The sequence below is a fragment of the Trichosurus vulpecula genome, chromosome 6 (assembly GCF_011100635.1).
Source record: "Trichosurus vulpecula isolate mTriVul1 chromosome 6, mTriVul1.pri, whole genome shotgun sequence".
Lineage (NCBI taxonomy): Eukaryota > Metazoa > Chordata > Mammalia > Diprotodontia > Phalangeridae > Trichosurus > Trichosurus vulpecula.
Genome location: NC_050578.1, coordinates 218,723,128 through 218,737,773, shown reverse-complemented (window position 1 = coordinate 218,737,773; position 14,646 = coordinate 218,723,128). Strand labels below are relative to the sequence as shown.

At 39.9% G+C, this 14,646-nt stretch overlaps 1 protein-coding gene across 1 annotated transcript in view; it reads left to right on the top strand.

Moving 5' to 3' along the window:
- The window catches only part of SPON1 (spondin 1), a 380,307-nt gene that overhangs the window by 354,677 nt on the left and 10,984 nt on the right, over positions 1–14,646 (top strand). Inside the window, exons 9-11 of the mRNA XM_036763668.1 lie at positions 6,670–6,810; positions 7,850–7,925; positions 12,516–12,698. Coding sequence (XP_036619563.1) covers positions 6,670–6,810; positions 7,850–7,925; positions 12,516–12,698 — 400 coding nt within the window. The remainder of the gene's footprint in view (positions 1–6,669; positions 6,811–7,849; positions 7,926–12,515; positions 12,699–14,646) is intronic.

The following is a 14,646-nucleotide window of genomic DNA, read 5'->3' as shown; positions in this document are numbered from 1 at the left end:
CATCTATACCCATGCAGCAACCACCTTAGTAGAGGACCTTATCATCACTCACTTGGACTATTACAATAGTGTCCTAATTGAACTTCCTGTCTCAAATCTCTCTTTAGTCCAATCCATTCTCCACACAGCTGCCAAAATGATCTTCCTAAAGTGCAGGGATGACTATGTACCTATCATACTCAAGAAATTTTGTGGTTCCCTACTGACTTTAGGAGCAAATGTATTTCATCTTTATCAATCTTTTTAAAGAAATTGTGGAAGTTTCACGATGTATACAAATATTAGTATAGTGGTATGAGTATATATAACTAACTTATAAATGAGTAATCATGCATATAATGGAGGTGTATGGTCAAAAATATTTAACTGTTAGTGTTATGACATTTCAAAAATTTGAAGATCACTGTTGTAGAGGAATACATCCAAAGGCCATTTACTGCCTGCTTATGGAATGGGGAGTCCATGGGGTTCCGTGTATTGCTTCTACCACCTGGCCTACACCTCTCCCATAGTCCTTCATCAAACTGATGTATCCTCCAAATTTTGTACTAGGTAGTATGACTTCACATTTGGCATGTGTGTCCCATAAAGAGGTTTCAAGCTATTTTAAACCACCAACCTTCTTAGTTAATAATTTCTGAATAAGACAACTAGAGAAGGTTCACTGGGGTACAGGGATGATCACATTCCTGGCGAGTGTACAAGCTTGATGAGGTCTCTTTCTGTTCCTATCAACCAGGGTTCTTCACTGTAATCCTACTCCAGTGCTTCATCTTGGCATGAATGTGACCCTGGGCTCTTAAAGGCCATCCCAGTCTAATGGTAGGCCCTATCAGAGTGAAGGATTTTGTGTATGATCTCAGTTGTGGGTAGTTTGCACTTATTTAAGCTATTCTTCAGAAAGAAAGTCAGTCAGCCAGCAGCAGGAAGTTGGCCAACATTTGATAATTATTTCAGCCATAGCAAAACATGAAGATCATTCCCCTTCCACCTCCCTAGTAGAATGTAAACTCTTTGAGGGCAGATACTATGTTTTTTTGTGTTTTTGTCTCCAGTGCCTAGCATAGTATTTGACCCGTGATAATGCTTGTTGAATGAATAACTACCAAGGTCTGACTTCATCAGGAATACTGTACTTCATTTTGGATACCATATTTTAGGACCAACATTGATATACTTGACTGCATCCAAAGGAGGATAACCAAGCTAGGGAATATATTGAAAACTCTAGAAAAAATGATGATAAATTGAAGGAACTTAGGTTATTTATTTTGGAAAAGAAAAGATGGGAGCTATTGATATCTTACATCTCACCATAACATATGTAAGTGAGCCAGTCTCTATGATCTTGAACTATAAAATCATTCTCTCTAATCATAGCTACCTTTTCTTCCATCTCTTCCACTGGGTGATTCTTCCTAAATAGATTCTTCATCCTCACCATAAGTTCTAGTCCCTCCATCTATCCTTTCTCACAGGTCTCTATCACTATTGCTCTAATCTTATTTCCACCCTTCACAATTGTCTAATTAAAACATCATCTCTCCCCACACAAACTTAAAACCCTTGTCAGCTCCTGGTTTACCAAAATCCAACTTGTGATTACTTCCAACATCCGGGTTGCTGAATTTTGCTGGCAAAAATGATGAAATGAGAAGTTATGGACTCAAGGAACAAAATGAGCAAATGCACACATATTTTTACATGACCCCCATGGGGATTTATTTTATTTGACTATGCAGTAGTGTTTGTGGTTGTTTTATTGGAGGGGGGAAATAGAAGGGAGAGAAAATAAATTATTGATAATTGAAAAAATTAAGTCACGCAAACCTGCCAACTGTGCTTGGTAGAAATTCATATTATCTAATTTACATTGGGATTTCACTGCTACACGGCAATCCTTTTATACATCCCTTATTATCATACTTCTTGCAACAGCTATTTCAAATCCTCTATATCGGTGTTGTCAAATGCAAATGAAAAGGGGACCATTGAACCATATATAAAGATCCCTTCCAGCTGCATATTGACTTAGAAGACCACATATTCACATTATCTATGTTCTGTTGTATTTTAAAATTTATTTTGCTAAATATTTTCCAATTATATTTTAATCTGGTTCTGCTGCACTCAATTGCAGTCTATGGCTATGGGTTTGATACATCTGCTCTACATCACCCTTTCAACCAAGGACTCTATCTCCTACTTGATAGAGAATAATAGAGTCCATCTGCTGTGGGCTCCCTCTTCTTCCCTACTTCATATGTTAAAATCTTTCTGCATTGCCCCCCAAATATAGCACTGCTTTGTTCTAGAGTCTGAGGAACATATGTACCCCCTACTAACCATGGCCAAATCCCTCTGCTTTTGCCCTTGATACCATCCCTTCTGGAAACTTGGTCCCTCAGTCATTTCTTTTATCTTTCCTGCCTATATCAAGCCCAAGCTTCCCCTAACATTGGAGTGGGGGACTTCATCTGACCATGCACTCAAGTTGTTGTCCAATATCTCTCCTCCCTTTTATAGCTAAAGCTCCTCAAAGAGTCATCTCATTGACTCTACTTCTAAACTTCCCACTCATTTCTTAATACCTTATATTTTGGCTTCCCATCCAACACAATCAATTGAAACTGTTCTCACCAAGGCTATTAGTGATTCTTTGCCATACAACCTTCTGCTTTCTTCAATATTCAGTTTAAATCCCACCTCCCGTATGAAGCCTTTCCTAGTCCTCTCTCGCCTCCACCCCCTAGTGCCTTCCCTTTGATATCACCTTCTGTTTATCCTTTATATTTTCTTGTATGTACCTAGTTATTTACATGTTGTCTCTCTCAATAGAATATAAGCTCTTTGCAGACAGGGACTAATAATTGTCCATCTGTAGTGCCTGGCTAAGTCATGTATACTGATGGGCTAACTCAATGGATTGATCAGCCAACTGCATGTTATAATTTTAGCAATAAGCATATTTCACCTGCTTTAGTGTTCCTAATCAAGGTATTGGATAAAGCAGTCAATTCACGGTGTCTGGGTGAGGGCCTTTATTGGAGAAGAGCCTTTAAGGCTGTTTTGCATGTTCTTTGATATAAAGGATGATTCTATTGATGATGGTAATGGTATTGTGGAATGAATATAGTATTAAAAATATATCAATAAAACATTATTCGAGCAAAATTTTAACAAATGCCCATTAGTTAACTGAATTTTTCTTTTTCCTTATCCCATAATACCTCTGTACAGCTTTTGACATGATGCCCACCCCTTCCTTTGACTTTCCTAGCTTTAGTGACAGTGCTGTCTGTTGATTCTCCTCCTATCTCTCTGACCAACTCCTCAATCTCCGATCATCTATCTCCTTACACTTTGTGTGTGTGTGTGTGTGTTTGTGTGTGTGTGTCCCATAAGGTTCTGTTTGCGGCCCTCTGATTGGTCTCATTAATTCTCATGGATTAAATTATCATCTCACTCACATAGTTCCCAAAAGTACATATTGAGTCTGCATCATTCTACTAAATCCCAGGCCCACATTGGGCAACTGGCTGTTAGACATCTTCACCTAGGAGTCCTATCATCATCTCCAACTCAAGACTTACAAAATGGAACTCATCACCTAAAAATACCCTAATTCAAACTTCCCTCTTTCTGTTGAAGGGATCACCATTGTTCTGCTTAACCAGGTTGGAATATCTCACTTTTGTTTCTCCTAACCTCCCCCCACCCCACCATACCTCCTCAACATCCAGAGATGCATCTGCTCCTTTCCTGCCATTTATGCTACCCTATTCAGGCCCAGATTAACCCTTGTCTTGCCTATCAACTATTTTTGTGCGTCCCCATTGCTGAGCACAGCGCTTTGTACTTAGTGTGTGCTTAATAAATATTTATTCAATAAATTATCAACAAGCATTTGTGAATCAGGTTGAATCACTAGGGATAGTCAAGCAGACAATATATATGCACAGCAGTTGCGAGGAATCCTGCCCACCTTTGGGTTGGCTTAGAGACCTCTCAGTCCCTTCTAAATCAAGGATTTCACGTTTTTATGTATTTCGTGTTTCTATGTTGGGCTATAAGAGTTTACATCCTCTTCTTCTGCTTCTATTTGCTAGAGGCTAAATTGAGAAGAGGGCTGAGAGCCAGCTTTTCCTCTGCAAAGGAACAAAAGCCTCGAGCCTTCTCAGGAAGTTACTGGTAGGGATGCAGACAAGGAAGCCTGTCAGAATTTGAGAGGAGGGTACTGATCAAGAGAACAAATCATCTGTCTGTGAGGGAAAGAGATTTTGTAAGGAAGAGACAGTGCCTGTGAGGGATGCCAGTCTGGGGAAAGGAAGAAAGGCCCAAATGAAATGAAAAAAAAACTTGTTTACTCAGTCTTGGGATAAGGTTGGGAGAGGGGAGGGGAAAGGGCAAGAAGAAGAAGTCAGGGTCGCAGAATGACGAAAAGGTGGTAAAACTATTAATAACAAGACATCATGCTTCAAGATTTACACAAGCACCTTCTTCTCAAAAACCATATAAGAGCAGCAGGATAAGTATTATTCTACCTGTCTTACAGGTACGCAAAGCTCACCCTGTTGCTCAGAGTCACACAGCTAGTAAATGTCACAGTCAAGACTTGAACCCAAGTCTCTTGTATGAATTCTTTCCCAATTCCCTGCTTTCTCTCTGCCCTGCTTATAGTGTCTCCCCACTCCTTGCATCACTTGCAAGAACAAAGATAGGTGGTGGTACAGAGAATAGACCACGATGCAAGGAGTCAGGAAGACCTGAGTTCAAATCCAGATACTTCTTAGCTGGGTGATGCTGGGTAAGTGACTTAACCTCTCGGTTTCCTCACCTATGAAATGAAATGATGATAACAGTAGCATTCCCCTTCCGGGGTTGTTGTTAGGATCAAATGATATAAGTAAAACGCTCTGCACACGTCAAGCACTATGTAAATCCTAGCTGCTATCATTATTTTGCATTTTTTTATTTACTTAATGTGGGTCTATTGTATCTCCCCTGATCATATGGAAGCTGCTCGGGGACAGGGACAATTTCATTTTTGTCTTTATATTTCTATCACCTGTCACGTTGAGTAGCATATAACAGGCCTTAATAAATGCTTGTTGATTCATTGATTCTGACTCTAAGACCAGTACTATTCAATTCAGTTCAGTTCTATTTTCTATATAGAATTCTATACAGAAAAGGGCTGTCCGGAGTACAGCCCATGGGCCGCATGCAGCCTGCAGTGAGATTTTGTGCGGCCCGCCTGTGTTTACTACAGGTGTGGAAATTGACATAAATGCTTTAACTAAAGCATTAGTGTTGATTTCTGTGCTTGTGGTGGACACAGGCAGGGCGCATGGGGGCGCACAGCCTGTGTTTTGGACAGCCCTAATGTGGAATATAGAAATTCTATATCGAAATTCTACATAGAATAATCTAATTTCTATATAGAACTATTCAGTTCTATATAATTTATTAATCGAGTTCTGAAGCCATCATAATCAACATGCCTCCATCCCATCTGAGAGGCCACAGAGTAAGAAAAAGGAGGATGACAGAAAAAGAAATGAACAGATGTCAGAAGAGTGAGACAGATTGGGTGTGCTGGGGATGCAGATAGGAGATAAAGTCCTGCCCTTGGCAAGAGACCCTATCTCTCATTTGCTAATATTGTTTGCTGTTGTGGTTGTTCTCCTGACTAATGAAACATCACCTCTTTCCATTTCTCCCTTGGCTTCATCCCTCCTAAATCTCCTTTTATCCCCATAACAACCACCTTTCACTCCATCTCAAGCTGCTTTCCTTGGCCATCACCTTGTTATGGCCTTACTTTTCCTCTCTTCAAAAGCTTGATCCCATAATTACCAGTTTGACTTGACATTTTTTGCGTCCCTTGCCACCTTATGCTATCACTGCTCATCCCTTTCCAAACCCAACCCTGGATTCCATCCACCATCTGTTTTCTCCTCACTCGCTTGCTGTTGAACTGGAGAAACTCAACTATACTGGCCAACCACTCCAGTATCTTTGCCAAGAAAACCCCAGATGGGGTCATGAAGAGTTGGGCACAAATGAAACAACTAAACAACAAAAGGGCAAGTCAAAACCTCTGTTTGCCTCAATTTCCTCATATGTAAAATGGACAGGTAATGCCTAGCTCCCAGGGTTTCTGTGATGATCAAATGGGATATTTGTTAAAAAAAAAAGGTTAGTACAGTGGCTGGCACATATTAAGAGATATATAAATGCCTATTTCTTTCCCCTTTCCTACAAAAAAAAATCATTATTTTGATCCCTTTTCCCATTAACATTCATTTTCTGGCCTCTCTTCAAAACTAAGTATTTGCATGAAGAAATGCCTGCTGGAAATATTTTTCTTTTAAAAAATTCATGAAGACAAGGAATTCTAAGGAGAACAGAAAGTAGCAGACTGTCTTCTGGATGATGGTCTTTCATGATACTGCCTTCCCACCCTCAGTGATGTTTCATGGCACAAGCGCTAAAACCATTTCACTCACATTGAGTTTGAGCTCTTTCAATGCCAGGAAGTAACTGCCTGACTATGTTGTTATTCTCCACTTGGATCCAGTTCATATGTAAAAATCAAATGGCTTCTGCCTCCTTTATCTGTTTGTATTTACTGCTGCCTCAGCCAATGTCTTCTTGTCTTTACAGTCACCCAATAAGCCAACAATTCCTCAGGAGAAAATCCGGCCTCTGACAAGTCTAGATCACCCTCAGAGTCCCTTCTACGATCCCGAGGGAGGTTCCATCACTCAGGTAGCAAGAGTTGTCATCGAGAGAATTGCACGAAAGGTATGGGGGTGCGCCTTCCACTGGCTTGGGGACCAGAGAATAATCTAAGTCAGCTGCCTCTCACCAAAATTGTCCTAACTCCATTCCAGCCAGGCAACATTAACTCCTCCTAACTCTCAAGAGTCCAAATAGCCACCAGGTTCCAACTAGTCTAGCCCTTACCCTAAAGAATGGATTCCATCCACAGTAGGTCTGAAAAATAGTTTTCCAATCCCAAGTCAACCTATTTGATTTTTTTTGACAACTCTAATTCTTAGGACGGTTTTTAAAATTCATTTTGACCAAGAAAATGTCTGATATTTCTAGCATTTAACAGCCCTTCAGATAATTAAAGACAGTTACCCTGTCTTCCCTAAGTCTTCTCTTCCCCAGGCTAAATAGTATTGTTATTTACCCCATCATTATGATACATGGCATCCACTCTTCTCACCATCCTGGGTGACCTCTGAGCATATGTGTCACTGCTCTTCATCAGGTGTGGTGCTCAGAAATTGACATGGCATTCTATATATGGTCTAATCTCTAACCTCCCTTTGTCTCAAAACAGTACTTCTATAATATCTCTCCATTAAAATTAGTATTCATTTGGCTGGTAACATGAACAGAGGATCCTGGTTCACTTTAGTAAAATGCCAACCAGAAGTCATAATACTGGAATCATAAAAGAAGCCATACTTTACATAGGAACATGATTCTTGATCCTCAGTATGTGAATCATTTAATAGGTATGGAGCCCCCCCCCCAAAGCAACTTGATTCCCATCCATCTGGAAGCAGAGATGCCAATGGCACTGAAAACCAGATGGCTTCTCCCCACACTATCCCCCCAGATGCTAAATCATAGTCACAAAGTTTCCTTGCTTATTTTTTCCTCTCAGAGTCTGATTTTGTCTCATTTATGGGTAAGTCTTAAGCCCTTAGAAAGGTCTATGAATTGAGGCACAAAATATTCTGTTCTAGGTGCCGCCTGTTGATTTATCTCTCAAACAAATACATGCCTCTCTTTAATTTACTCTTTCAAAATGAAACTTTCTCTGCAGGGGGAACAATGCAACATCGTGCCTGATAATATCGATGATATTGTGGCTGATCTGGCTCCAGAAGAGAAAGATGAAGGTACTCCTGATTGTTTTTATAGTTTAATTACATTTTTGCTACACAGGCATGCAGTTCATTTCACCCTCCAGTGTATCTTGGATATATCATCTTTGTGATGATTTAGCCAAACAATGATGTTTTCTAATACTAAGTGATACATATCAATAGATAGGAACCAATGAAAATGGATATACTGAAGATGCAGGAGTGAGAAGATGGGATGTTTAAAGGAGGAGAGTACTAGAAGAGGTCTTGGGCTCATGGGACCATAGATCTAGAATCAGGAGGGGCCTCAGGGGCAACATAGGTCCAATAATTTTATTTTACAGATAAGGAAACTGAGGCCAGGGAGGTAAAGTGACTTGGTCAGGGTCTCCAAAGTAGTGGGATTATCAGAGGTGGGATTTGAACCCAGGTCCTCTAATTCCAGAGCTCATTCCATTGTACCACACTGCTTCGCAGATGTGAGAAGTTGGGATCAAGGACAGTAATGAAAAGTTGCCTTGATAAGGAATATACTTCCTTCTCTGAGCCAAGAGGGAAAGAAGAAAGGACAGATAAGGACAAAGACCATTTGTAATAGGGGAGGAAGAGTGTGGAAGGTGCTCAGGTTGAATGATATGAAGCAAAGTTGTCTACTGAGAGAGAGGTGGATATTGAAGCATGTGAAACTATCCATCTATGGCAAGGAAAAGACAGTCTTGCAACAATTAGCATTTTAAAAAATCATTTTAAGGAAGTCTTCATTAGGTATCAACTGGTTCACTGATTTATTCATTCAACAGATGGTAACTGAAAACCTACTAAATGCAAGCCTTAATTCTGGCTGCTATAAGACATACAAAGATGTTGAGATGAAATTAAATAGACACAGACACACCCAAATATATATATATATATATATATATATATATATATATATATATATATACATACATACATATATATATATAACATATATTGTAGATACACACAGATACATACGTATATGTGTGTGTGTGTGTATATATATATGTATATATATATATATATACATATATATTCAGAAGTTCCAACTAGGAGTCTTCTAGGTTGGCAAATCCTTGAAGCTAGGGACATCCTTGTATGTTTTATAGAATCCAGAATTACATTTTGTATTTAGTAGGTTTTCATTTAACATCTGTTGAATGAATAAATCAATGAACCAGTTGATACCTAACGAAGAGCTCCTTAAAATGACTTTAAATGTTAATTGTTATAATCTACATTCCTATATCTGTCTATCTAACTTTCCTCCTTTAATCATTCCATGTCTCAAACATCTTTAATCTATCAGTTTTCATTGGTTCTTTCCCATTTGACTACAAGTGTACTTAAGCCTCCCTAGCCCATATGAATGTCCCTTCAGCTCTGCTCTTACTGCCATCAAGCTACCATTCCGTCTCCTTTCCTTTCAAGCCAAATGTCTCTAATAGCCTATACTTGTGATATCTGACTACCCACTCACTCCTCAACAAAGTACAAAACATATTTAGGAGATAGAATAGTACAGTGCAGCTATAGTGTATGGCAGGGGGGGCAATATGAGATAAGATTGCAAATGTAGAGAGGTATCAGATTCTAGAGGACCACAAATGCTAGCCAAAGCAGTTAAGATTTTACTCCATAAGTGAGGTGTCACGGACACTTTTTGAGCAGAGAAGTGATGTAAAAAAAATTATGTCTAACGAAGATTACTCAGTCTGGCAGGTGGGGTGAAGGATGGACCAGAGAGAGAAAGAAGTGAGGAGACCCATTAGAAAGTTACTGCTTAGTCCAGGCATGTGATGATGAGAACCTGTACAAAGCTATTAGCAATGGAAATCAAGAAGTAGTATGTTGGTGAGTAGGAGGCCATTACTACTCTTTGCAAGGGCAGCTTTGTGAAGTCCTGAAAGCAGAAGCCAGGCAGCAGGAGGCTGAAGGGAGAATGGCTTTTGAGGAAGTGGACAACTTTAGACACAAACAACTTTTTGAAGAAGTTCTACTACTGTTCTACCGACATTCTACTACTCTCCTGGATCTCCTTCTCTGGTCACTACTCTTTCTTTTTGCTGGTTCAAGGAAGGAAGAACACAAGCATTTATGAGGTGTCTATATACCAGGCACTGCATTATGCACTTTACAAATATTATCATATTTGATCCTCACAACAACCCTGAGAGGTAGATGCTATTATTATCCCAATTTTAGAGATGGAGAAACTGAGGCAAATAGAAGTTGTGACTTGCCCAAGATCACACAGCTAATAAGGGTCTAAGGCAGTTTCTTAACTCAGGTTTTCTCAACACCAGGCTCAGTACTCTATCCACTGTGTCATATAGTTACCTACTTCCTGCCCCCTTAAGTCTTTACTGAGGCTCCATCATGCCTTCTTTTCTACTTCTCCTTGCTCTTTCCTTTGTGGCCATAGGGAAAGCTACTGAATGTATTATTAGATTGTGAGCCCCTTGAGGGCAGGGACTATCTTTTGTCTCTTTTTGTATCCCCAGTGATTAGCATATTACTTGGCATATAGTAGGTACTTAACAAATGCTTACTGTCTAACCTTGACATCCTTAGAGTGACATGATTAGAACTGTGCTTTAGGAAAGATTAATCTGGCCATAGGTTGGTTTGGACAGCAAAGAGCCCAGAAAGGGAAAACAGGAAACTGTTATAAGAGTGAAAGTGAAGCAATCAATAATAAGGTCTTGGACCAGGGCCATGTCAGGAAGAATGGAAGATTCAATACACCAAGCATTTCATAAGTGCCTACTTTATGCAAGGCACTGTTTTTGATGCTGGGGATACATGATTAAAAAATTACACAGTTATAGTCCTTACATTCAACTAGGCATTATATGATATCCACATAGATTCACTAATTCAATTGGCATTTATTAAGTGCTTATTATGGGCTAGGGTGGCACTAGGTGTACCAAGGCAAAAACAAAAACAGTTCTTTCCTTCAGGAAGCTTAAATTCTTGTTTGGGTGGGGTGAGGAGAGTAGCAATATACACACATATTAGTAAATTCTCTCCCTCTCCCATTCTCTCTCTCTCTCTCTCCCTCCCTCTCTCCCCTCCCCCATTCTCTCTCTCTCCCTCTCTCTCATGTATGTGTGTATACATATGTATGTATATATATATATACATACATATGTATACACACATAAAGAAATTTGAGAAGGGGGCATCACTAAAAGCTAGGTGGCACAGTGGATAGAGCGTGAGGCCTGGAGTCAGGAAGACCTATGTTCAAATCTAACCTTAGACAAATACTAGCTGTGTGACCTTGGACAAATCACTTAACCCTGTTTGCCTCAGTTTCCCCATCTGTAAAATGAGCTGGAGAAAGAAATGGAAAACCATTCCAGTATCTTGGCCAAGAAAACCTCAAATGACATGACTACAAACAACTCAACATCACTAGCAGTTGACTTGTGTGGATTATACATACAAAATAGAGTATAAGGAGACTCAAAAAGAGAGATAAACAAAGTAATCTAAGAAGATTGGAGGAGGGCAAAAACAGTTTTAGTTGGAGGAGGGCTCAAGAAAGGCTTCAAAGCAGAGGTGTCACTGCCTAGTGGTGACCAGTGAAATGACAGGAGCCAATGAGATCACTGAGGGAGAATGGGAAGGTGAAAAGGCTGAGTCAACCTTGTACAAACCAACAAAGCAGACTGAAGAGGCAGCACCCAGGCCATTAGCTCAGCACCATATTCCTCAGCATCAGCTAATATACCTGATCCAAGTACGGTGTTTACGTCTAGATGGCCCCAGGGGATAGAGGACTGAGCCTGGAATCAGGAAGACCTGAGTTCGAATCCAACTTCAGACACTAACTCTGTGACCCTGAGCAAGTAACTCGACCTCTGTTTGCCTCAGTTTCTTCATCTGTAAAATGGGGATAATAATAGCGCCTATCCCCAGGGATGTTGTGAGGACAAAATGAGATAATTTTTGTAAAGCATTTAGCACAATGCCTGGGACATAGTAAGCGTTATATAAATGTTAGCTATTATTTTAACCTAAGTTCTTATTCCTGGGTCTTTTTCTTAGAGTGTGGATGTTTAAGCATTTGGTTTGTATATTGTATAATCAGGACCAACAACACATATGCTATTTGCAATCATTGCCCCATTTAAAGACGCTGCTGTTCTCCCTACTAGAAGTGCCCCCCTCCCCCCCCCCCACCATGTTCCTTCCCAGCTGTTTACATTTTTCAGAATTTAACAACTATCTGTTGTTCAACCCTTGATGAAACACCTGGGTAGGACTTCAGTGGAAACTGTGGAAGCCCTATTCGTAGAGAATTCCTCAGTGAGGTTCTATTGATGACGTAAAAGCACAAGAAGAAAAAACCTAAAGTATTTCCCTTTCAGAAAGCCCAGAATATTCATGACCAGGACCCCGGATGTTGAAAAAATTACAGGAAAGAAATATGACCTTGTCACCACTGTATTGGCAGGCAATGGGAACACACTAAGAGTAGGTCTTGCTTCCACATCAGCCTGTGAGCTCCTTGGGATAATACATCCACAAAACCTTTTTCATAGGCATGAAGAAAAAAATGGATTGAAAAGGATTAATCCTTGTTTTTAGATGACACCCCCGAGACCTGCATCTATTCCAATTGGTCCCCATGGTCAGCCTGCAGTTCATCCACATGTGACAAAGGCAAGAGGATGCGACAGCGCATGCTGAAAGCTCAGCTTGACCTCAGCGTCCCGTGCCCCGACACGCAAGACTTTCAGCCATGCATGGGTCCTGGCTGCAGTGACGAAGGTAAGGGTTTGGTCAGCGTAAGATGAATGATTGACCAGCCTAAGGCCATTCAAAGCTGCAAACTGCAGCCAAAAGTGATGGTAGCTGACAAAGAGGTGAATTTAACATGGGTTTATTGGGTGCTATATATCCTTTTTAATATTCTTTATTGCTAGATTTTTGACTGTAATATCTTCTCCTGCTTCTCAGTTAGGGTGGCTCTAGCTCATTTCTCCCACTTGGGTAATATTGTATTTTCACTGAAAGCTTCAAATATTGCCTGCTGTCAAATCCCATGGTCCATACTTTTCTGAAGGCAGACTGACAGAACTTAGGAACTTCCCTAGGATCCCTTTTTCACTTCCTCCTTGGTATGACCCATTCTTAATTGAATCCATGCTAACTTAATTATCATTTCTCCCTTTTCCAAGTACTCACAAATCATCCCTTTAATAATCATTTCCATTATTTTGCTAGGAAAAAAAAGCCAAGCCCACTGGTCAGTAATTTTGTTTCCATTTGTAATTATCTAATTACCATTTGGCCCACTGAAAGCAGCCATGATTCTCTATGTCATGGACATTTATCTCAGTTGAGGTTTGTGACTCCATTTTTCTAGTACCCCACCTAGTATATACCAGATAAGAGTAAGTAGATATGACAGCTACGGGATCAGAGTGGGCCTTACTTTGTTTATCTGAGTGTACTTCCAATTCTCAACACCAAAGAAGAGTGGCCAGGGTCACCTCCTGCTGCAATCTGGCTGTGGGACAGGCATCTCATCCTCACCAGGACAGAAGAGCAGGAAGAACATCTCTGGACCTCCAGATGGAGGCAGTTTGTCTATATCTACATACAGCAACACCTCATTGTTCCTGAACATGAAGAATAAGGCCTCCAGCCGGAGCAAGCTCCATTATCATTTGGGCTTCTTTTTAATAGGCTTTTTGCCGTTATTATAGAAGATTGGGAGTTGGTCTGGATTTTAACTTTATAGGGCTGTGTCCTAACAACTCCTGATACATCTTTCACATAGAAATTGGTGTGTAAGGAGAAGACAACAACAACAAACAATTAGCAATTTGCTTAGTGCTTTATGTTTTACAAAGTATTTCACATGTTTTCTCATTTAATCCTAACAACAACTCTGTGGGGTAAGTGCTGTTATCATCTCCAGTTTAGAGATGAGAGAACAGATGCACAGAGAGGTTGAGGGACTTACCTAGGGTCACATAGCTAGTGAGTGTCTGAGGAAGGATTCAAACTCAGGTCTTCCTGAATCCAAGTCTTGTACTCTAGCTACTTTGCCACCTAGCTGCCACTAGGTTACTTAAAGGTTCTGTGGTCACAGAAAGAACATAGACTTCCATGTGCCTGATGAGATAGTCAAGACAGTCTTCTTTATGGCTTCAGTGATGTATAAGCTATAAATATCCTTTCTACAAAGGCACTACTGTCTTTCTTATTTAAAAAATAAATATAATTCCTTAAATATGAACAGTTCAAGTTGTTATCCCCTCCCATCTCCACCTCCTAACTCAGATCCATAAAACAGAACTCTTAATGAGCCTACATATAGTAAACGACCTTTCAAATGAGGAGGTTTAAGGGCATCCTTACCAAGGGATTTCTTGTGTCTACCTAAGTCGATTTAATTCTTCAGGGACATACCATTTGAACTACTAAATAACTATTTTATAGAACTAGAAAAAAATAAAATTTACCTGGAAAAACAAAAGGTCAAGATTACAAGGGAATCAATGGAAAAAAATGTGAAGGAAGGTAGCCTAGGCATAGTAGATTACAAACTATATTACAAAGCAGTTGGTAATCATCGAAACAATCTGCACTGGCTAAAAATAGAGTGGCGGATCAGTGCAAGAGATTAGGTACACAATACACAGTAATAAATGCTCATAGTAACTTAGTCTTTGATAAACCCAAAGATCCAAACTTTGGGAACAAGAAC